At 45.4% G+C, this 25178-nt stretch overlaps 3 protein-coding genes across 3 annotated transcripts; all 3 read left to right on the top strand.

Annotated features, from left to right (window-relative positions):
- Positions 1-5721: 5721 nt before the first annotated feature.
- Positions 5722-7538, top strand: LOC127769816 (homeobox-leucine zipper protein HOX17). The gene is made up of 4 exons (XM_052295472.1): positions 5722-6083; positions 6203-6417; positions 6584-6663; positions 6830-7538. Exons 1-4 carry the CDS (start codon positions 5981-5983, stop codon positions 7173-7175), a joined length of 744 nt encoding a protein of 247 aa, XP_052151432.1. The 5' UTR covers positions 5722-5980; the 3' UTR covers positions 7176-7538.
- Positions 7539-17266: 9728 nt separating this feature from the next.
- Positions 17267-19026, top strand: LOC127771447 (uncharacterized). Its single transcript, XM_052297359.1, has one exon. The coding sequence runs from the start codon at positions 17430-17432 to the stop codon at positions 18681-18683; it is 1254 nt and encodes a 417-aa protein (XP_052153319.1). The 5' UTR covers positions 17267-17429; the 3' UTR covers positions 18684-19026.
- A 2499-nt stretch (positions 19027-21525) lies between these two features.
- LOC127769355 (putative kinase-like protein TMKL1) lies at positions 21526-24750 on the top strand. The gene is made up of 2 exons (XM_052294905.1): positions 21526-22373; positions 23606-24750. The coding sequence occupies exons 1-2, from the start codon at positions 21587-21589 to the stop codon at positions 24184-24186; spliced, it is 1368 nt and encodes a 455-aa protein (XP_052150865.1). The 5' UTR covers positions 21526-21586; the 3' UTR covers positions 24187-24750.
- The last annotated feature ends 428 nt before the right edge of the window (positions 24751-25178 follow it).

Genomic DNA, 25178 nt, shown 5'->3' with positions numbered 1-25178 from the left:
TAGCTTCCCTTCACAATCTACTCAGTTCAGACTTCAGTGTATCCTTGAGTGCGAAATTTATGGCGCTAGGGGAAGCCATGATCGAGCCTGTAGCATTATTCACCCTGCGTGTGTAGTCACTAATCAGGCACACATGACTGGTTATCCACCAGCTGGTCGCATGTGAATGGCTACTAGCTCGCGATATGATTCTGACGGTGAAGGGGGGCATCATCTCGGCAGGCGTTCCATCACGGCTAGCAGCTTCCTGCTTGCCAATAAGGGCGCGAGCACGTATAGTAGTTTCAGCTTTCTTTGTATTTTCGAAAGAAAGTTTCAGTATATATATACAGTTTGTGCTTGTGTTGCAGAGCATCATATGGCAATCCTTGCATTACAGTTCCGTTCGTGCCGGGCGCGACGCCTACTTCGCTTCTACGTCACTGAATCGAAGGAGTGGGCTGCAGTTACTCTCCGCGCGCAGACACCGCATTTACCTTTGTCTCGTCACGCGGTGAAAGTGCCTGTCTGGGAAGTAACTTTCCCGTCTCAGGCCTGGCAAATGAATTCCCTGCGCAGTGCAGGTTTGCCGTCCGGGCCCTAGCAGTCAACCATGCTCGCATCACCATCAGGATCAGATTGCATGTACATGTAACGTGCTACCTAACAATCCTAACAAAAAAAAAACACAATCCTAACAATCCTAAAAAAAACACAATCCTAACAACAAGGAGATATTAGAGAAAAATAAAAATAATCAAAATACCCCCTATTATTGAAAAAAATAATAATGTTGATAGATAGGTAAAGGATATTTAAGAGAGAAAACTTCTCGTTTTATGTGTCGAGATTACGTAGGATGGTAGAAGTTGAATTTTTTTTACGATAAAATTCAAATTTCAGAAGTTGAGTTTTTTTTTTTTATGGAGGGAGTACGCCACTGCCAAGTTCATTCAAAGTGAGAATTACCCAAAGATCACATCACACTCGTTGGTAGATGTACATCTACTCCAAACAGCTTCTCCCGCATCTCAAAATTTAACAAGGGATCTTGGGACTGAAATAATAGTCTTATCCACAAATACAAGAGATTTCAGTGCTTAAAATTTATCCACGGATATAAATGGATTTTAGATAGAAAAACCATTACTATTTTGCCTTCCCATCTAACATTCACTGTTCGCTGTTAGTTGCATCGCTATACGTGAATTTTCATAATCAAGTATATATAGTCTCAGGAACATGAAGATAGTAATTCACCTAAACATTAAACTTTGCTAAATAATTTAGAATCAATTATATTTATGGAGGAAGAAAGTAGTAGGCGCTCTAGTACTACTCCTACTTCATTTACTTTTGATATATTTCCATCTGAACACCACAAAGCTGAAATTGACAGGATGTGGCTAAATTAAAGATCACACAAATTAACAAAGCAAGACGGAACCTTTCTTATATCGGTCGTAATATGAAAACAGAAAAACCGTTCTCGCCGAACCTGGTAAAATGAGCTGATCGATAAGACCTGGAAAAGAATCATGCAAGACTAAGGTAACGGTATTACTACTCCTACTCCTACAAACTAAGGCTATGTTTAGTTCCCACGTAAAAATTTTACACCCTATCACATCAAACGTTTGAACATATGTATAGAGTATTAAATATAAAAAAAAACTAATTGTACAGATTGTGACTAATTTACGAGACGAATCTTTTAAGCCTAATTGCTCCATTATTTAATAATATGGTGCTACTGTAAATATTTGCTAATGACGGATTAATTAGACTTAATAAATTCGTCTCGCTGTTTTCTGACGGATTCTGTAAATAGTTTTTTTTATTAGTGCCCAAACACCCCATGCGATTCCTATATAATATCCAATGTGACACGCAAAAACTTTACACCCCTGAATCTAAACACCGCCTAAGGAATTTCACCCTTTGTGGCTTTTATGTCTGGAGATGGGGACAGATAGGAGCAGTTGGTATGGGGCTAAAAAATTTTAGTCCTATCACATCGGATGTTTGGACACTAATTAGAAATATTAAACGTAGACTAATGACAAAACCCATTTTATAACCCTGGACTAATTCGCGAGACGAATCTATTAAGCCTAATTAATCTATAATTAGCCTATGTGATGCTACAGTAAACATTATCTAATTATGTATTAATTAGGCTTAAAAGATTTATCTCGCATATTAGCTCTTATATTTATACAATTAATTTTATAAGTAGTCCATATTTAATACTCTAAATTAATATCCAAACATCTAATATGATAAGTAATAAAGTTTAGTCACTGAATCCAAACAGCCAGGAGAGAGAGAGATATCAGCTCGGCTGCGTAGGTATGGAATTATGGATGATGCGGGCTCGACGAGAGGTCGATCCATCGAGAGGACGACAATGATTGGCGGCGGTGGATGGTCGAGGACGACAGGACGACACGCGTGAGAGCGGATTGTTGGAGGTGGCGGTGGCGGTGGGGGGTGGGGGGTGATGGGTCCCCTCCGCGAGTCAGCTTGGCGGGCCCGGGCGTCACCTGTGTGTGCCCGTCTTTCCCCGCCTTTTCCGCTTTGGCGAGCAGCGCGAGATCGATCCATCGATCCACCGATCCGACGACGACGGGAGAGGGACGCCCGCCCACGTGCCGGACCACGGGCGTGTCGGACCCGGGCCACGTGACGAGATCCCGCCGGATTTGCCCATCTCCCCTCCCCCCGCGTACGTTGGCCCCAGCCCGTCCCATCCCACGGTTCGATTCTTCCATCGCTCCGCGCCTCGCCTCTTCCGCCATGCGCCCCTCTCTCCTCTCCCCTTTACCTAGCCATGATTGATGTACCCATCGGTGAGCGCTGCGTGCGAGAGGATCACCCGCTCCTCATGTGTAGACGGATTGTCGGGCGAGAAAGCGTACGGTTCCAATAAGAAGGCCCTTAAACTCGCCAGAAAAATTACAACCCGTGATGGCGTTGTCCTTTCCCTTTCTTAGGGCGAGGTATAAGCTGGTTTGCATGCGACCATGTCAGCGTAGGACAAAACACTAGGGGCACTGTTCAGCTGCTCCAGGACGTCGACAACATGGCGTGCGCCGTGCAAAGCTCTAACTAGGCTAGAGCAGCCGCTAGCGGTGGTACACCATGAGAGTATTTGGGACCATTTTTCTTTGATGAAAACGGCCTTGTTAGGATTAATTTTCACACTGCTATTTGGACACCATTCGACGTGACTTTTAGCCGGAGAAAGAAAGTGTGGACAAACATATAGATGCGTGTGGGTTACTGTACACGAATTAATTAAAACATGTCAAATGGTTTAGAGAACATTCTTTTCGTGGTATATTGGATCTTACACCGAATCGATTTATTTTTTTCAAATCTTGTTTTAGGAGTGCAATTGGACATCATCACACACACATTTCTTTACATATATATGCTTGCGATATTGTCATAGACATCAAATATCCCCTGAGCATGAGCACACACATACCCACTGCGCATATACCCTTAAAATTGATAGGCACTAGCACTGAATCTACTCACTTTGTCCAAAAAAAAATCAATTCATTTCTTCGGTTTGCAGACCGATAAATTTTAGCTTCTCAAAACCCTTTACCTACACATTATTCTGTTATTAACGAGGGACATTTATATTTTTTTCCTCTCCCTTAAATCTTTTTTGGATGTTAGAAGTAGATGAATAGTCTATTTTTTTCTGTTGACGGAGGGATTGTATTTAAGCTTCAGTGAGCTAAGTGCACAACCATATCACCCACCCATCTGGTAATATATAGGCCATCCTAGTGACTGTGAATACTTTAACCTTGCCCCTCTCCATATTTAGTGTTCAACCTCCACCAATGTCTAGTTAATGTATCTATCGAATCTCCAATACTGGCTGTCATGCCTTTAATTTTTCTCACCTCTCATATTTGGTGGTGCTTTTTATGGATGATCTGCCATTGTCCCTTCCTCCACACAGGGAGGTGGATACAACCCTAAATTTTCTGAAGATATAGTTGTTTCAATCACGGGTAACACAGTCAAGCTACTATGTCAGTAATAATAAAATTTGTTTACGTATATCAGTTTCTATGCATGTTAATTATCTAGTGCATACATTATAACAGGAGGGGCAGGTGGACGAAACTTTCTCTTTCTAATAGTAGAGATATGCTCAGTCGCTAATAGATGATAAGTTCATAAACCAAGGAATCGATAGATTATTTATCTAGGGGTTTAACATCTCCCATTGTAATGTCTTCTCTTGTTTCTGTAATGGTGGATCTAGGAAATGAATGGGGAGGGAGGCTTATCTCCTTCCTCCTCCTTCAGGCCCCCCTACTCTTCCTCTTCTCCCTTTCTTTCCTCTCTCATCTCCCATTTTCTCAATGGTGATTCAGTGGGGTAGGGGGACCTAAGTCTCCCCAGTACGTATTATGCTCAATCCGACCTTAAATTTAGATACCTTTCTAACCGGAACAAATACTAATCGGATTAGCCAACGGACCCTCTCTCGCATGAAAACAACCCTACACATCCTCAAGCATGAAATTAAACTACCCTCCACATCCTCAAGATTTCCACCCAAATATAACCAGCACTAATCAAACTTCTCGAATCTCTATCTCCTAAAACCAATCAAGCAAAAGAAACACGTAATCACCCGTAATAATCAATCAGACCAATGAATGTAGTTAAGTGCGTAATAAACCCCAGCCGCTTTCAGCCCATGCAAGAGAGTCCATATTGCCGTGTCACAAAGGTTTTTGGGAGGGTGGACGGCAGGCAATGATGGGATGATGATGGTCGCGGAGATGAGCCGTGGATGTGGGGCCTCCGCCCGCGGGGGGGATAGGTGCGCGCGTGCTGGCTCAAAGCGGGACACGATGATTTGGGCCTGGGGGAAAGGCCATGCGAACGCATGAATGGACACTTGAACTGGCCTTTCCCTGTGGCGCCTAGCTAGTACTGTAGCTAAGCTTGGCATGCCCTACCAATGCGAGCAGAGCACGCCCTCTGCAATCATGCCGTCCATCCCCAGGTCCGGCAGCAGCCTTGCCTTGCCCCGGCGTTGGTTTTTGCTGGTTGGTACCAGCAACTCGATCGAAAAGCCAATCATTTCTTCATGCACTGCTCCTACGTGCCGCGATCATTGCTTATTATCCCCAAAGCTAGCATGGCTCTCCCCTAATCTAGTACTCCTGCCCCTAGCATTTCAATGTGCGGTACAGTTTCTCGTCTCCTGCTTCTACTGTGTGAAAATGTGCAAACAAATGAGCATTGAGCTAGCTATAGCTAGCAACCTTAAAACATCGAAAGCTTGCACTCTATCTCTAGCTACTTGTTGACTGGATTGGAGGATGGACGGTAGTCGGTTGAGATTACTGAAACTGGTTGTCTCACTCTCTCTTTTTTTTAAAAAAAAATGTTCTGATTTGGCAAAAATACTTCCGTGGAATGATCGCCGAAATGTACTAATTGTACGCGACGACGACTAGTTTATTTTGCACCACGTACGCACACTTGTTCACGGGCCATAAATCAAAGCGCATGTTGGTTTGCTAGATACTCCACTCCATTCGGTGGACCAGATTATAAAACATTCGTCAAAGCGGAAATGCATGCCCCTCCTTATATATATTTTTCCTAAAACAAATGCTACTTTGAGTGGAGAATAGCTGAAGTTAGCTAAGATAGCAATTTTAAGCCTTTAAGGTGAAGGAGGTGGGGAAGTTATGATTGCACCAATTAAGGAGCTCGCCCCACAAGTTAATCATTGCTGTCCCAAGAACCGAGTGAGATCCAACATTCCTTCCCACCCTCTCTTTAAAACCCTCACTCTCCCCCACTTCTTTATCACTTCCAAGTTCCAACTCCAGCTAGCTGCAAACTCTACTCAGTTTGCATCGAGATATACAGAGATCGAGTAGTCAGAGCTGAGAGCTAGTGGAGAGAAAGCACCAGGGAAGAACGCAGAGAGAGGTTGCAGGGAGCGATGATGGAGAGGGCCGAGGACCTGCGCCTGAGCCTCAGTCTCAGCTCGCCGCTTATTGCTCCTCGTACTCACCATGTCGCCATGCTGTTCCACGCTCCTCCAGGTACCTGTCACTAGCTCGATCGCGCTTTTCTGCGGAAACTTCAGTTGTGAGACTAGATCGATTTGTGAGTAGTTGCTGATGATTAACCTTTGAGTACGCGCGTTGTGTCTGTGGATTAGAGAAGAGATTCCTGGAGATGCCGCTGCTCCCTGCTGCGAAGCGGAGCGAGGTCGTCGCGGCAGAAGAGGAGCGCGCGGGCCTGCGCGGCGGCGGCGGCAGCGACGAGGAGGACGGTGGCTGCGGCATCGACGGCTCACGCAAGAAGCTCCGGCTTTCCAAGGACCAGTCCGCCGTGCTCGAGGACAGCTTCCGGGAGCACCCCACCCTCAACCCCGTGCGTAAACACCTCCGTCCTCTTCCTCTTCCTCTTCCTCTCCTGATTAATTGCTTAGTTTAACTATTTTCGGAGACCTAATTTAACACAGATGTATAGTTCGCGTGCATTTTCTCTACTACTGCTGCTGCTGCATCTCTAAACCCTGCGTGTTACATGCGTTCAGAGGCAGAAGGCAACTTTGGCGCAGCAGCTCGGGCTTCGGCCTCGGCAGGTCGAGGTGTGGTTTCAGAACAGACGCGCAAGGTACGTAATAAGCACATGCAATACCGTACTGTACATCTTGGGGATTAATGGACTGTTAGTTTAGTGGTTTAAGCTTGGATCGACATGAGTCTCGCTCTCAATTAATCAATCGATCGGGATTATATTCTGAAACCATTGTTCTTTGCGGCCTGTGTAACTAACTCAGGACGAAGCTGAAGCAGACGGAGGTGGACTGCGAGTTCCTGAAGCGCTGCTGCGAGACGCTCACGGAGGAGAACCGGAGGCTGCAGAAGGAGGTGCAGGAGCTGCGAGCGCTCAAGCTCGTCTCGCCGCACCTCTACATGAACATGTCCCCGCCCACCACGCTCACCATGTGCCCCTCCTGCGAGCGCGTCTCCAACACCAATAACAACTCCAGCGCCGCCGCCGCCGCCGACCGCCGCGGCATCAGGACTACTACTGCTGCAGCCGGCGGCAGCGTCGTCGACACCGCCGCCGACGGGGGCATCCTCTGCCACCGCCCGATCGCCGTCCGGCCGCAGCAGTCATGACAAGCTAGCTAGCTTTTTACTTCCTAGCTAGACAGACTACACCCGTACACTGTCCCCATGTGTCAACGAGGCAGCAAGCAGTGTACGTGCACATTATATTCGCGCAAGCTGTGTGTGTTGCGCTCACCGATCGATCGCTCAGTTGTTGTTTTTTTCCTTTTTGTTGGAAGCAGCTAGCTGGCTAGCTATTAGCATGGTGTTCATGCGTCAGGTGGAGTAGTAGCTATAGGCGGCGCTGGGATAGAACAGGAGTGGCTCGGCAGCTTCTGGCCGGCGGTGGTGGTGTTCGCGGGCGGGCCGGCTGGGAGCTGGGCGTAGCGAATATTTAGCTGGTCCAGGGGAAAGTTGGATATGGTGGGATACGGGTGTAGGGGAAGTGGGGCGCAGCGGGATGGCACGGTGGTTTGTTCTGTCCCGGCTGACGATGACGGCGATGATGATGAGAGGGTCAGTTTGTTTGTTGGACAGTCGTGTCTCTTAAGCTTGATTCTAGCGATTAATTTAACACGGGTAGGCATGTGCATTTGGTCTCTGCTGAGCTTAATTTAGGTGATTAGTAGTGTGTTCTTTAATTGGCCGGCCGGGAAAGCCATAGCTTGCATGCATGCATGAAAGTTTCCTTGTGTTTTGATGGGATATTATCCGCTAACTGAAAGCGTTCGATCGGTTTGTTCGCTTAATCATGTGAACGGCTAAATATAAATATGTACTACTACTGGATATCGAGTAACGAATCATCTGGATATAATCGAATTGAATTGCCCGGTCGAGGAACATGCACCATTCGATCGGAGGTGGTATATATATGTCAGTTCTTATCTATGCTGATTGAATGGTGCTTATACCGCTATACCAGGTGTTTGTTCTTAGTTGCTCTCATGATCATAACGGCACAAATTCATCGTACGCGCGAGCGTATAGCTGCAGGAAGAGTGCCTAGGAAGCTACACCGAAATGAGGCCCAAAATCATGTACGTATGCGTGACACCATGGCACAATATAATCGCCAAGTTCACGTCAAAGTAGAAATATTTTCCATCACTCCATTTATTCTCTTGTTGTACAAGTCAAACTGTTATAAAGCACAAGTGTATCGCTCAGACTCTCAGAGTCACTCGATACGTGGAGAGACTTGCCTATAGGTGGATAGGAATTCTCAGGCTGGTTCACAAATTAATCACACCAAAATTTGGTAACGCCAAATTTTGATATATTTCGACGTTACCAAATTTGGTAGTGTTGACTTTATTTGTTTTGATGCTTTTACTATATTTTGGTAGAGTTTTAAAGAGAGGAAGCTTATAGGTAGTAATGGCTGAAGTATGCATGTTTAGTTTGTTGTTTTACTAAAATTTGATAAGGTTTAAAGTGGCAGCCAACTGAATAGCCCATCAATTTGAATCCGAAAGGATATACTATATGATACCGTTGACTTGGTTGGATTTTTCTAAAATTTTAATCATTTTTTTAGACCAAGTAGGGGGGGGGGGCGAAAAACATCAAATTTAAAGTTTGAAGTGAGGAGCTAAAACCTTCTTCCAAGGGTAATTTTACCGCTATATTTTCTAGTGTAAAAAGTTAGTACCTCTAGGTACTAAGTATTTTAAGGTATCAAAAATTTTAGTATAAAATTTAGATACCTCAAGATACTTTCTAAAGAACTGTAAAATTCCTCTTCTTCCAAACAGAGCTTGCGTCCCTATCTTGACTCTTTAAGTCTGACAGTCCAAAAGTTCGTTTCCTACAAACACCTTCTTGAAGCCGAAGCAACCAAGGGCGCCATGTTTCGAAGACCACATCGTGTCTATGATTCCATAGAACCTAGGAATACAGGAAATAGAAGAGGCAAAATTGCCTTGTAGGATTCAAATAATATCCTACATGCATTCAAATATGGAGGGAGTGGAGTTTGTCATTGAGAAAACCAGATCAATTGAATATTGTGGGACGTTGATCCTCTGCTGTACTAGAATGCAGTGGTACTGTAGCAAACTTACCTCGACAAAATATTATTATTCCTCTTCTGTGTTCGAGATCACTGTAGCATTTGTTTTCGGCCGTTTGATGAAGATCCGACGGCAAAAACAACGCCTAATGTCAGTGTACTGTAGATCATCTGCAATTTCTTCTTCCCAATGCAGAGTATACTCGACGCAATGTATCGCCAGCATCCACTTCAGCTGCACGGTGTGCGTGCGTGCAATGCCTAAGAGTACGTGGACACAAACACGTATGCATGCAGCTGTAGTACCATCTCAGCCAGTACTACCCACTGTAGCTATAGCAGCTACAGCGGCCAAACCTTTGGAGTTTGGAGGTCACGCGACCCACGCGGCCGCGCACCATAACTTGGGGAGCAAAAGCTGGGGCTTTTTCCCGGCCGTGTTGCATGCAATGTTTTAGTATAAGCGGCATGCATTAATCCGTGCCGTGTGTTACCACTCATTGGCTCCCACACCGGCACCCGCCTTTTACGAGATTGGCTAGCACAATGATTCCCATGGGAGAGCGTACTCACATGGCTGGTCGTACTGCCTGTTTGCTTGCTGCTGGAGCCCAAAAAATCAACGGGTAATCAAGCTGAAAGGACTAAATAAAGAGGCCCTGTCGTGATTAACTGAGAGATTTATGGTGCTTATATTAGAGCATGTCGCGTATGAGACCGTCTGCAGTAGTAGGCTGTAAGCCACTAATTACCCTATCGTGTTTCCCCAGCTTTTGTCAGTGCGCTCGGCTTCTAATTTGACCACACATGATGTACGCTAACGTGCTGTCCTGTACTCCTGTGCCTGTCCAGGCTAGTCAGTTTAGGCTGAGTTTAGTTCAAAAGTTCTTTTTTTTTCAAACTTCCAATTTTTTCAGCACATCAAAACTTTTCTACACATAAAATTTCAACTTTTTCATCACACCATTTCAATTTTAACCAAACTTTCAATTTTAACGTGAACTAAACACACCCTCAGACAGATCATGTAGAAATCAGAAAGGCCAGATCATCCAATACTGTCCAGCTTTCGGCCCATGGGCTTTAGACCATAGCCTATTAACTCATACTAATCACAACGTTGGGCTTTTTTTCTTCTTTTCCTGAATTCCTAACGTATAACTGGCATATATCCGAAAAGAAGGCACTATGTAAGGGGGATCTTAATGGGCGATCGATCGTCCGGAGACGGGGGTAGCGATCGATCCCCTCCCCCCTCCACCCCTCCACCTGGTTTCCTTTGTTGGCACCATATTACTTTTCTATTTTAGTAAATTTATACACCTAAAGTTTATACACCTCAAGTTTACACATCTAAAGTTTAGAGACCAAAAGTTTATAAGTCGAAAGTTTATATATCCGATTCAAAATTGAATTTGAATTCAAATATTTTTTATATATATAGTATTTCTATACATCTAAAGTTTATAGACCTAAAGTTTATAAGTCAAAAGTTTACATACCCGTTTCAAATTTGAATTTGAATTCAAATATTTTCTATATATAGTATTTCTATACATCTAAAGTTTATAGACCCAAAGTTTATAAGTCAAAAGTTTACATACCCGATTAAAATTTGAATTTGAATTCAAATTCAAATTTAAATTGAAATATTTTCTATATATAGTATTTCTATACATCTAAAGTTTATACACCTAGGGTGTGTTTGGATAATGGGTTAGGAGAGGTGGGATTGGGAAATGGAAATGAATAAAAGGATAGGATGAAATGGAATGAGAAGAATGGATGGCTAGGATTGAAACTTACCCTTTAAGGGGTGGGAAATCATATCCCAAACCCATTATCCAAGGGGGCTGCTATACAACGGAATCCCGTTTTCGAACGGGATGAGTTCTGATACCTAACATGTATCATACGTTTCTACCACATATCAGGTGATACTTGCGATATCAGATAATATCTATCAGGTATCATGCGATTCTTACCACGTAGAGGGTGATATTTATGAGGTATCAGGTTCTGATACCTAACCGGTATCAAGTGATACCTATCAGGTATCATGCGATTCTACCACGTATCAGGTGATACTTGTGAGGTATCAGATGGTACTTATCAGGTATCATGCGATTCTTACCACGTAGAGGGTGATACTTGCGAGGTATCAAGTCCTGATACCTAACCGGTATCAGGTGATACCTATCAAGTATCATGCGATTCTACCACGTATCAGGTGATACTTGTGAGGTATCAGATGATACCTATCAGATATCATGCGATTCTTACCACGTAGAAGGTGATATTTGCAAGGTATCAGATGATACCTACCATATATCAGAGTCGAGCATCAAAGCGTCGTCGCCGGTGGTCCCACCATCCACGTCCCACGCCAGAGCTCGTCGCCGGCGGCCACATCTTCCACCATCCGCGCCACGTCAGAGCTCATTTCCAGCGGCCGTGTCCTCCGCCATCCATGCCCCACGCCGGAGCTCGTCGCCGACGGCCGCATCCTCCACCGTCCACGCCATGTCGGAGCTCGTCGCCGATGGCCGTGTCCTTCGTCATCCACTCCCAGGCCAGAGCTCATCACCAATAGCCGCATCCTCCACCGTCCACGCCACGTCGGAGCTTGTCACCGGCGGCCACATCCTCTGCTGCCTCGACGAGCTAGCCAGGTACGTGCTCGTCGTGCTCGCGCCGACGACGGCAGCGAGGGCAGCACCTTCGTGCTCTACTTCCTCATCTGCCGCCGCGTCCGCGTTGGGATCCTCCTCCCCTACGCCGGCGCCGGTGCCGCCGGCGAGAGGCTCGCGGTCGTGGCGCAGTGCGTCGATGGTGCGGGCGTGGGTGCCACAGCCGGCGAGGAGCTCGCGGTTGCGGGATAGTGCGTCAACGGTGTGGGCGTGGGCGCCACAGCGCCGCCACCCATGTCGGCCATGCATGCGTGCATGTTGGAGCGGCACCGTGTCCTACACAGGTAGCTGCTGCTGCTGCTGCTGCTCGGGACGTCCATGGTCAGGTATCGCTCCTCTTTGAATAAGCAAGAGTCCCGTCCGGACGGGATTCCGGTATGCAGCATTCCCGTTATCCAAACATGGCTCTAAAGTTTATAGACCCAAAGTTTATGAGTCAAAAGTTTACATACCCGATTCAAATTTGAATTTGAATTCAAATTTTTTATATATAGTATTTCTATACATAAATTTTTTTAACCTTTTGTTTGTGAACTGCCTCTTCTCCCAAGGAAACTACTTTCTGGGTATCGACCGTAATAGGCAGAGGGCGCGGTATAGGAAAGGAGTGGATCAAAAGTATCTGCGCAGAAGGAAGAGGAACAAAGGAAGGCGACAAGAAGGCCAAGCATGCCCGACGAGTCAACTCTTTAAAAAGCTAAAATAGATGCCAACCGCACATGAATTTCAAGAATGCGGTTAGTGATTGATTGTGAAAGGTTTTTTTAAAAAAATTTGTGTGGTGTACTGTAATATAAAGAGAAGAAGGGGAGAAGGAAGGAGGGAGAGGAGGGAGGAGTGTATCGTATAGGGGAGGGGGCGGGCGGGTGATCGCTGGGCGGACGGGGGAGCGATCACCCACCCATTAGCATTCTCGCTATGTAAGAGTAGAGAAGGTATTAGTATCTGCCAAGAACAGAATATTACTGGCCTCTTCACAAATCTAGCGGTAGGTAACTAGGTGGTAACTTAGATTTTTTTTTTTAATCTTCCCTACCGCAAAGAGGTAACCTGAAGAAGGCAAGAAACGGAGTGGGAAACACACGGGATCTCTTTCCGATGGTGGTAAAGAATAGCCGTCGAACTAAGCAACGGATAACCTGCTGCGCGAAAGAGAGCCTGACGCGACCGTCTTTTCCCTGAAATTTGCTCCCACTCTTCAAAGAAAGTTGGCGTGCGCATCTCAAAAGAAGAATCGCAGCGACAAATCAGGTCACCTCTTGCTTCCTGGAATAATGGGGAGGCATGCACACGGCCGGGAGGCCGGCGGCGATGGATAATACGGCGCACGGCGGGCTATCTGGCCGAGGCGGCACCCTCCAGATTTGGGCCTTCTTTGTTTTTGATTCTTCGGGGCCAAAAGCTCGGTTGCTTTGCTGCTACTGTTTGTTATCGTGGAAACGTCCTTTACAGAGTCCGAGACAGACTTTGCAAGGGAAGCTAGCCAGCTAGGCATCTGCCAACACTGGAGAGTTTTTACCCGCGAACTAGTCCAGTATCAGGCATGCATGCACCCGTCAACCTGAAGAAAAGTCACTACTACAAAACACTCTTTGGATTTCGATTGGAAATTTTATGTTGGTGTCGGATTTCTCAACCCATATCCTACTAGCGACATCGATAAAAATTAATTATATTGATTTAGGAATTAACACCTTTGAGAATTAGGAATAATAATAATAATAATAATAATAATAATAATAATAATAATAATAATAATAAGATTGGCCCTAATGTATCGGCTCAAATCGAGCTGATACTTCAAGCGACCCCACATCACCTCTGAGATCGATCAACATCAAGAATCGACTAGCATGCTAAAGAATCAAGAAGATCACACAAAACTTACACACATCAAGAATCAACTACACATTACAGAATCAAGAATCCTAACCTTATCAAATTTCATATAAAATCACAATTTTTTTCTCAAACCCCATCCTTAGATTCAGCACAAAAGAAGGCAATAAAGCAATAGCCTGTCGTCGCGCTGGGAAAGCGAGGGAGCCACCACCGAGCCTAGGGAGAATGAGGGAGTTGCCGCCGTCGGTGGTGCAGCAGGCACATAGTTGATTTTTTTTTTTTTGGGGGGGGGGGGCACTGTCGATGTAGGGGGAATGAGTCCCGCCAAGCCAAGGGAGTGGAAGGGAGTTACTACTGTCGAGCTGGCCGTCCCAAGCTCATGGCAACCGGATTTGGTGGTCCTCAACTTACGGCCGCCACTGTTGTCTACCCATCAAAACACCACCGAGCTCTAGGCTACCAGATCCGCCACTTCCCACTCACGCGCCATCCTTCCACTGTGAAGAAGAGAAGGAGAGAGCCGAGAAGGAGGATATGTTGCGGGCTAGGAGAAGGATATGAGGTGTGCTGTGAGCGAGGAGGAGGCACGTTGGTGATGGTGGACAGAAGGCGACGATGTGGGTGAGGAGGAAGCGCCGACAATGCGAGAAGGCAACGCTGCTGGCGAGGAGGAGCGGTGGCAACAGAGAGAACAAGGGTGAGGAGAGACAGAAGGACTTAAAAGGCGAGAGGATAGGATTGGTGGACTAGAGGTAGTATTCTCTCCTTTTTTTATCTCAATTTTGAAATAACCAACGTCATACGTTAAAGTGTAATTAAAGGTTGCAGGTAGTATGTCTCGGTTTTTAGAAATGATGATCCCTCATAGAATCATGCGTGCTGCCTTAAAAAACAGTTCACCTTAAAGCATGCCCAATACTATTCCCGATCTCAAAATTTTAGAGTTTTCTACAAAAATTTAGATCCAACTGACCTCTAATCAACATCCCGCAAAATTTGGAAATCCCTTCTCCACATGTTCTCATTCTCCACATGTAGGGAAGATCACCATCTCCCAATATGCCGATCGCCAACAATTTGCGCACATAGTTGAAATGTCTCCGTCGTGGCAAGCTCGCGCGCCGTCAAGTCGATTCGCACAGCCACTGACCCTAATTTATCTCGTCGCCAGCTCGATTTCACTGCCGCTAGCCCGTCTCGATACACATTGCCGCCGACCTACGATCCATGCTACTGCTGGCCCTCGATCCGCGTCGTCGCCAGTTTGATTTGCGTTGCCACCAGCACATGCTGAGCTCGTTGTCGCCAGCTCGATTCACACAGGCGCTGGCTCGATTCACACAATCGCCAGCACCCGATTAACGCTTGTCCCGAGCTCGTCTGCCGATGGCTCGATTTGCGCCGCCGCTAGCTCGATTCATGCCCTAGAGCTTGTCCACAGTTGGCCTTTTGCAACCTTGATTCACGCCTCTACCGAGTCTCGGTTTGCGCTGTCGGCCACCGAGATCCTCTCGCACCCCCAGCCACCCTTGCTGCCACCCACCGTCAGTGCCAACTTGTCTCATTGCACTCAACTTTTGGCCCTACATGCAGAGGTAAAGAACGAGAGGAGGAAGAGAAGGAAAAAAAAAAGAAAGAGCGACCGACATGTGGATCCCATCGGTCGGGTTATTATACAAGAGGGAGAGAAACTGTTGGTAGTTTTGCAGGTGGTCCCATTTTTAATTATAGGGGAGGATATTTTATGACCCTAAATCGGTAAATCCTGGTTAGCAAGTTTTGAAAAATCATCTATGGAGTGGATATATTGGGTATCTTTTGGTGATGCTCTTGTAACAAATAGACAAATAGCTTTTCTGAAAAACAAAAGGACATGTTCTTTTAATCTATTTTTCTATAATTAACAAAACTTGCTTTGTTACTTCAACAGTTTCTTAATCTATGTCAACAATCTGTTTACATAATTTATTTGATATGGTCTACTACAGCTTGGGCATTGAATTTGCGTCTGGAAGTTAAAAGAGATAAGCACACGATCGAGTACATCTCACTGGAAGAGAGCAGATCAATAATTGTTGACTTCTTGATGCATCTCTCGAGCTCCCCTGAAACTAGTATCAACAGAAGACTGAAGTGGATCCGTTTGACGTTTTACCATCAGATCCGAAATCTATTATATTATTAAAGGAATAGAAAAAGGAGTCTCCACGTTCGCTCTCATGGCCTACAAACTCTCACGTTAATCGGAGAAAAAGAAAAAGCAGAGTCCATATAGAAATACAACTTAGAAATAGCTGAAATTTAGAATTAAAAAATAAGGGATATTAGAAGAGGATGCTAGAGTCCATATAGAAACACAATTTAGAAATAGTTGAAATTCGGAATTAAAAATAAGGAATATTAGAAGAGGAGACTAGAGTCCATATAGAAATACAATTTAGAAATAGTTGAAATTCGAAATTAAAAATAAGAATTAAGAAAAAAAAAGAAATTCGGAATTAAAAAATAAGGAATATTAGAAGTAGAGTATAGAGTCCATATAGGAATTTAAAACTAACTAAAATTTGGAATAAACATAATGAAATTAAAAGTAGAGTTTAGAGTTCGTATAAAAATACAATTTACAAAAAACTAAAATTGAAAATTAAGAAAAATATGGGAAGAAGAGTTTAAAGTCAATATAGAAATACAATTTAGAAGTAGCTGAAATTCGAAATTAAAAATTAAAGAATATTGAAAGATGAGTTTAGAGTCCATATAGAAATACAATTAGAAATAATAAAGATTCAGAAATAAAAATAAATAATATTGGAAGAAGAGCATAGAGTCTATATAGAAATACAATGTACAGAAAATTCGGAATTAAAAAAAGAAATATTAAAAGACGAGTCTAGAGTCCATATAGGAATATATATAATTTACAAATAACTAAAATTTGATATTAAAAATAATTAATAACTAACACGTATATAATATATAATATGAATATTACACATTAGTAGTTTTGTAAAGTTATTGCAAAATTTAAAATTATATTGTCATTTTAATATATTTGAATAAATGTAATGAGAAAACATATATGCTATTATACGAGATAAAATATAATGATGCTAGCCGCGCAATCTGTGCGGGCCACCATGCTAGTTAATTAATTACTCCTATAATCTACTGTAACTTGTTAGAGCTCCATGGCACGTAAATTAAATTTAGCCGCCCCTACCTAGCTAGAAACGTCTACAAAACAATACCTCAAAGATTTCCACTAACCTTCTAATCTCGAGGTAGGAGAGACTAGGAGAGCCATGGCCCATCATCGGTGGCACACTGCCAAAGCTACGTACGCCTTGTGTCATGTGTCCCGACAACCGTTGGCTCCACCATCGTTGGCTATGAACTATCCATTGGCGCATGCAGTTCTCGTTCTAGAGGCTACCATGCAAAGAGGTCCTTTTCGCCAAATAATTTTCTCATCTAGCACATTCCCGCGGTTTCCATCATCAGTTAATACAGCATTTTTTTGAGATGGATCAAGTCGTTAGATTTAACCGCTATCTTTAAATGACAGCAGCGTTGCTTGCTTCCCGTCTCCTTGCTTTGCCGTTTGCGTTGCGCCTCTCAAATTCTTTTCCCTCCATACTCCGTTTGCTTCCCGACCACGTCTTCCGCTTCCTCTCCTCAACCAAAAGCAGAGGATTCCAAGTTAATTTCTAAACTCGCGCAGTCCATAGCTTAGCTAGGTAGAGACAAACAATCTACGCGTAAACCTTCGCTTCTGCAATGGCGGACTCGGCTCCGGCGCCGGAGGCCAGAGTAAGCGGTGGCGACGTTCCGGCGAGGCTGCAGCAGGCTCTCGCGCTGCTGTTCCCTACCAACCTCGCCGCGAAGGCCGTGCTGTTCGCCGTCGTCGTGGCGCTGCTGCCGCTCCTGCCGACGAGCCAGGGGCCCAGGATCTGGGAGCTGCCGCACATCCTCCTCCTCGGCCTCATCATCTCCTACGGCGTGTTCGGCCAGAGGAACGCCGACTCCGAGGTGGCCGCCGTGGCCGCCACCAAGACCGTCGACGACGAGTCGGTGGAGTCCTACGTCACCCAGATGATGCACGGCCCGCTGGTCTTTGAGGAGAACGATGGCGGCGGTGAAGCTGACGCCGCCGGCAAGGAGGGCGTCCAGGCGTGGAGCTCTCAGTACTTCCCAGACGATCCCCTCGTCGTCGTTGCCGATGCCGGTGCAGGGAGCAACACCGGCAAGGGCGATGAAAGCGAGAAGCCGCTCCTCCTGCCGGTGAGGAAGCTCAAGTCGGCGACCGAAGAATCCGCGACACTAACGGAGAGCTTCAGTGACGGCGCCATTGAAGAAGAAGAAGAAGAAGAAGAAGAAGAAACTGAGTTCCTCCTCCGCAAGGCGAGATACGGCGGCGTGCGAGAGCATGCCATCCCTTCGCCGTCCTCAGTCCTCGACGCCGACCTGACCCTCTCCCCGTGCTCTCCGCCTCTGCTCCCGCCGCCCCCGCCGCCGCCGCCTCCGCCTCCGTTTCTTGATCACGACCGGCCCGCCCTCCGGAAGGCCAAAGCAAGAAGCTTCAACGATTACGGAAGGGTGGGCTTGCAGACCGCAGCCGGCGGCGGCGGCGGCGGCCACAATTTCCGGTCCAAATCAGCGATCCAAGCGTCGAGGAGTACTTTCCCGACACCGCCATTCGACGATCACGATTTGGAAGAGAAGGTTGCAGCGTCAGACATCAGTTCGTTCAGCAGCGATGATGTGGTCACCGACGACGGCGAAGATGGTGACAACCACAAGGAGATATACAACTACGAGGAGGAGGAAGGTGACGTGGATAGATTGGACGACGACGACGACGACGACGACGATGGCTCATGCGACGAAGAGCTCTTCGAGTTGGCCACGAGGCTGGCGCCGGAGGAGGAGGAGGTGGTGGAGGACGAGGTGGACAGGAAAGCCGACGAGTTCATAGCCAAATTTAGGGAGCAGATTAGGATGCAGAGGGTGGTCGAGCCGGGCAGGAGATGAGCAAACACGGAGGGAGCGAGCGAGGCATGCATGCGGTGCGCCACGACACGTACCTAGCACGAGTACGGGGGTTCCTCATGTGTACATTTTTTTTCTTTTTTCTTCTTCTTTTTGGGTGTTCTTGTGTACGTAAGTGGAACATGAACAGATGGTGTAAATGTGGAGAGGCATGGAAGTGTGAGTATCACTGTTCGTGCAATGCGCGTACTGTACCATTTGATTCCTCTTGTCTTCTCTTTCTGCGAGAAACAAGTGTCGAACAGCTAGAAGTTTAGTTTTTGGGGAGGTTTCATGCACATTAACTCTTCAGTCCACGAACCGGCGGAGTCAGAAACGAACGTAACTCTCGGCCCAAATATCTGATTTGTACAAATTTTACTCTTCCGGCCCAATGTTAACTTTCTGAGACGTTAATGGCCCAAGGCGACCGGTTCGCTGGCTGCTGTCGTCGCGGGCTCGCGGCCTCAACGATGATTCTCCCCCGTGCGACCGAGGTCGCGTTCCACGAGAATTCGGCAATCCGCGGTAACCGCGTTGCACGGCGTGTGGCTCTGCTCCTCCCCCGCTCACACACGTCGGGAACAGCGCGCCCACGGGTGGGCGGCTGCCCGGTGAGTACGCTGCCTGCGCCTGCGTTGCGTGCGAGCCATGCAGATTCCTGCAGCGTCCCAGACGATATGATGGCTCTCCGTCCCGGCGGCCGCGCTGATCGATCGGGGTAGCCGAAAGCCCCCGAAACTGCTCGGACTGCACGGCACCATGCTTCGCGTCGGTGTCAAAGGCCAAAATACTCTGGGAATTGCTAGGCGATCTCCGTTACAACGACGGGCCGTGCTGTTGTTTCGATCTTGACACAGACGGTATGCACCCATGGTGGCCGTACGTCGTCCGTCGGTGACAGTCAGTGTCGTCGGCATTCGTTACGTAGTACTACATGTGTGTTTTATTCAGGAGCTATTGAAAAACAAGGACAGGACGAGCTTGAATACGTGATTCAACCAACACCGACGGATCAAAGTGGTGTTGTTATATAACCGGAAAATAATTCGTAGGCAACTAATGGCTCAACAGCAAAATCAAGGAGATATGTTTTCTCAACAGAAGTAAGTGCATATCTCTACGAGACTATACGACTGTATGTAGGTGATATAATTAACTAATTAAGGAGGTGATGAGCAATAGTTAATTGGCGTAGACCAAGGAATTCTTTGTCTAAGGCGCATGCCTTTCTGCGTGGTTCATTTGGAGCAATACTGGTTCATTGCATAAAAAAGAAAGGAACAATGAAGCCAATTCCATTTCTAATCGCTCGATTGACCTGTCAGATGCAGGGCCGGCATCATATGGTGCGTGAGAAAAAGCCACCGAAATGTGTCGTTGTCCCAACGCCAAAAAAAAAAGTAGCCCTCGAAGAAATGGCAATGCATTTTTACTTCATTGCAATTGCAGATAACATAAAGTGCTGTACCAATGGTTGGTAGGAAGTATACAGATATACACATTACGCTATCATCACGTGGCAGAGCAAACATCGGGCACATTATAATCGTATCATCAACGAACAGGTGTGTGCTATCAGAATTCAGAAATGGAATGAATCATTATCTTAAAAAAAAACGAAATGGAATGAATCAAATCTCGTAATCTGAAAAAAATCGTGTGCAATGTGCATGCGTTTCACCTACCACTTTTTACCTAAAATCAAAGCAAGCATTGCATAGAATTGCATACTAGTAATAGTAACTCTCAATATGTGACATTAGTTTCAAGAAGTGTTATTTCACAACACTGTACAGTACTCAGGAAATTTCAAAGTAGAACATAGGAATATTTTCACTTTCTACTATTTTTTAGAATTTTATGGTGCTGAGAGTTACTCCCTCTGTCCCATAATAGGTGACGTTTTTGACTTTTTATTTACAACATTTAACCATTCGTTTTATTTGAAAAATTAGTGCAAATATAAAAAAAGATAAGTCATATGTAAAGTACTTTTGATAATAAAGCAAATGATAAACAAAATAAATAATAATTCCAAATTTTTTAAATAAGACGAATGATCAAACATTGACAAACAAAAACTCAAAAAGACAAGTAATATGGGACGGAGGTAGTATCATACCTTTTAATGTAAGATATATAGCAGATATCCAATTTAACACGAGAGAATTGATACTACATCTTTTAAGGCTGTGTTCTTTTCCCCTCTTTCCCAACTCACTTCTCTCGTTTTTCGTACGCACGATTTTCAAACTACTAAACGGTGTATTTTTTTTAAAAAATTTTTATATAAAAGTTTCTTTAAAAAAATCATATTAATCTATTTTTCAAGTTTTTTAGGCTAATGGAGTACTAATTAATCTCACTATAACCGTGTGATTTGTTTTTCGTGTCAAGAGGCAAGATTGGGAACCATACCTCCCGAACACAGCCTAAGGACGGTAAAAATCACTCTTCTTCTATGGTTACAGTCAAGGGCGGATCTACAATAGAAGGGCCGGTGTCAGGCGACACCGATAACTTTCAGCAAAATCTACAGTGAAGCTGCTTATCCATATATTATACTCATACCATAATCTAAATATAATTAACATGCTATGACACCGATAGACATGTTATGAAATTAACGAATCGGTTTTCTGGATCCGCCGGTTACAGTACATCAATTATCAATAATATATGTCCATACTGTTCCCCACAATGGTGATCACACACCAATTTCATCTGAGCAATGTCTCCAAATTTTAGTGGTACCATATGCACACACTTTCAGGGTTTAAAAGGTCCAGACAGGGCAACCCCAGCCAAAAACCAAAAGGAAAAGAGGCTCCATCACTGTCACACAAACTTTCCTCTCAAAATGAATGGAATCTTGGAGCTAGCCTAGCCTCCCTCCCCATCTCATGCCCCTCACACGCTCAAAACAAACGAGGCAAACCAAACCAAACCTCTCCTCCCACGCAAGAGAAAAAGCAAACGAGAGGGCACTGCGAACTAGCCAAGGGGAAGAAGAGGCAAAGAAGAGAAAGGAAGGAAGCGCCCCCCCCCCCCCCCCCCCCCCCCCAACAAAAACCACCAAACCCTACCGCCATTGGATCCCCTTGCTCCCCAAGAACCGAGCACGCCGCCGCGCGCATCGAGCTGGGAGAGGAGCAATGCGCACCAGAGTCATCAATGCGGTCCTCTTCACGGTCCTCGCCGTGCTCGTCGCGCTGGTGCTCGGCTACTTCGTGGTCCGGTGCCAGCGGCGGCAGAGGCGGCGGCGGCGGCGGGGCGCGGTGCTGCCGTCGCACGGCGCGAGGGCGGACCGGTTCCAGTCGGGTGGAGGGACGAGCGGGTACGGCGCCGGCGGCGCCGGCGGGGCGGAGGAGGCGCTCGTGAGGTTCCCCGGGGGCGAGGGGCTCACGGTGGCCGCGATTCTCGAGGCGCCCGGGGAGGTGGTGGCCAAGTCGGGCCACAGCACGCTGTACCGCGCCGGGCTGAGCGCCGGCGAGGCGGTGGCGCTGCTCCGGTTCGTCCGCCCGGTCTGCGCCGCGGCCGCCGACGAGGCCACGGCGGCGGCGCGGCTCCTCGGCGCCCTGCAGCACCCCAACCTCGTCCCGATCCGCGCGCTCTACGTCGGCCCGCGTGGGGAGATGCTGCTCGTGCACCCCTTCTACGCCGCCGGCTCGCTCCGGCGGTTCTTGCAAGGTCAGCCCGTGTTCTCCCGTCTCGCGCGTGCGCCTCGTGTAATCTCGTTTGCTTTGCTTTCGATCGAAGTTAGCTTTGAGCAAGACTAATCATGTGAATAAAAATGCTTTTCTAGGAGTAATTATTAGTCGGATTTTAGCAAGTTTTGCTAGCTTATGGCATCCAGTTTACAAGAAATAAAAAGGGTGAAATTTGATCTAGGTGCTTCAAATTATTTAAAAGTTTAGATGGTTCATTCGTTTGCTCATTGATTTCGGTGCTAAAAGCGTCGCAGGAAATAATGCTGTAAGGATTAAGCAATTTTTGTGGTGGGTACTATGTAACAGCCTTCCAGGGTGGGTTTTCCCTTACTTTTAGCCATGTGTCTTCACTGTTACACTTCGTGCTCTTGTCATTAACCAGAGCAAAGGACAGCTCAAAAAGTATTTTCACAAACTTTTATTGCTTGGTTGTTAGCTTTGAAACTTTTGCAGAACTTGATCTTCATTTTTCTTGTCGTATTTGGTTCACCAATCACCAGTAGTGAGCCCATTCTATCTTGTACCAATTTGTGGGATATGGCCTTCTGTCAAATTAACGCTTTGGGAGAAAACTTATTTTGAAAAACAGCTACATGTTTTCATGGGAGATGTTTTTGCCATTGGAGGCTTCTCTTTGGCATTATGCTGGATGTTTGTGTCTCTGGCATCTCTCAGCTCTCCTTTCAGGAAGTAGTTGATTCGTATTCTGTGATCTAAACATGATTTATGTGTTGATCTCAATTGGCCACATAGAGAAAGACTCACAAAGATAGTGGTTGTCTCTTACAGTAAACAATTTAGGCATTTTTTTTGTTGCCAACAACTTTTGGATAATATGGATCTGATGTTGGTCAATATTTGATATGGACAGTCACAGTTTCAAAAGTCTGTTCTGGTTAATCCGTTCAAGCTGGTTACCAACCCACAAATTTGTCGTGAACAACTTGCTGAATTACCATCCTTTTTGAATTTTGTTCAGAAATTTTTGTGTTTCCAAGGTTAACCTGAAGGTCCCGAACTACTTTCTCCAATTTTGAATTTGTACACAAGTCAGTCCAGAGTGATTGTTTATGCTGGTAATGCCGTGAGATATATCCGTTACCAATGCTATAATGCCCAGTGGATCAGTTTGTCAGTTCTTAAATGACGAGTATTGCATCATGTTTACATTTTCTGTACTTTCTGGTCATCATTTGCTATTTTTTCCTGCAGAGGGAATCAATGTTTCACAGAAATGGGGCATAATTTGCAAGTTATCTATTGGCATTGTCAAGGGACTGGACCACCTTCACTCAGGGTCACAGAAGCCAATTGTCCATGGCAACCTTAAGACAAACAACATTATGCTTGATGCCGATTTCCAGCCAAGGATATCCGACTTTGGACTCTACCTTCTGCTGAATCCTGCTGCCGCTCAACAGATGCTTGAAGCATCTGCAATGCAGGGCTACAAGGCTCCAGAGCTGATCAAGATGAGAGAAGCCACCAGGGAGAGTGATATCTACAGCTTGGGGGTAATTCTTCTGGAGATGCTTGCTCAAAAGGAGGCAGCAAACAGTAGCTCACCCAATGCCCGTGACATCCACCTGCCTTCCTCTTTCAAAGATCTAGTTCTGGAGAGGAAGATATCGGATGCATTCAGTTCTGAGCTAGTCAAGCAAAGTAAGAACTCAGGCAAGGAGCAGAACCTAAATGCATTCTTTGAACTGGCAACTGCTTGCTGTAACCCATCACCATCCTTGAGACCAGATACCAAGCGTATACTCAAAATGCTTGAAGAGATATCAAGATGACAGGGTGCACATTCGTCACCGGCATCCTATTTAGAAAGTGTTTCGTTATAGCAAGATAGCATTAATATTTATAAATGTATTATCCATCTGTTATCCCTAGTGCTCAAGCATACACCAGAGCTTGTACTGGGGAAATCCAGAAATGTGAGAATGATGTACACTAATGGAGAAACAAGCATGTATAGTTTCCACCCAACCTAGAGGAACTCATATGAACAGGACAATGATGTTGTTTTATGTATGTCTGGACCAAGTTTTCCGTACGAGACTTGGGCCAATGATTGTTCAAAGGTGTGTCCTGACCTTGATTATCGCACTACCTATGGTCTGTCCTTGATTCGTCGTCATCAACGTTAGTTCATCTTTCCGCAAAGACACTACTCTAGTGAGCAAACACTGAAGTACGTCTTCCCTTTAGGGATCACTATGTAGTGACATCTTGTCAACATCTCATTTTTTGTTGGAATGCAGGCCTCAAACATTCATTTCATCGCGGACCCGGATGCTGTAGTGACATCAGTAGCGATGTTGAAGTTACCCTGCCACCTTGTCCTTCAAAGCTCTACTTGCCGGTCAATTCTTAGAATTGAGTTTACTCCCTTCATAAAAAGAGAAAAAAAGAAGCACGTGTAGCATTTTTTTTTCCTAAAAGATTGAAGTTAGGGTGGGAAATGATTATGAGTGGTCGATAATAAAGTAGATAGGAAAACTAAATAATTGATAGTTGTAATGAGTTGAGACGAGAAACAGTTAAGAAGTGCTTATATTGTGCACAAATTTATATTTCAAACCCCGAATATGCTTATATTTTTAGACTGAGGGAGTATAAATGCTAATGCTGATCGAATTACTGCAACCATGATTTTACTACTAATGTTTAAGAACAATATTTTAAACTAGGTATGAGGCAAAAAAATTGAGTTACTTGGGTAGTTTCTGTGGCGAGCTAACCAATCGCACATTAAAGTGGCAAATTTCAATGTACGTCAGTT

This window comes from Oryza glaberrima, chromosome 4 (assembly GCF_000147395.1).
Source record: "Oryza glaberrima chromosome 4, OglaRS2, whole genome shotgun sequence".
Classification (NCBI taxonomy): Eukaryota; Viridiplantae; Streptophyta; class Magnoliopsida; order Poales; family Poaceae; genus Oryza; species Oryza glaberrima.
The sequence above is the reverse complement of the archived record's forward strand: the minus strand, read 5'-3'. Positions and strand labels throughout refer to the sequence as shown.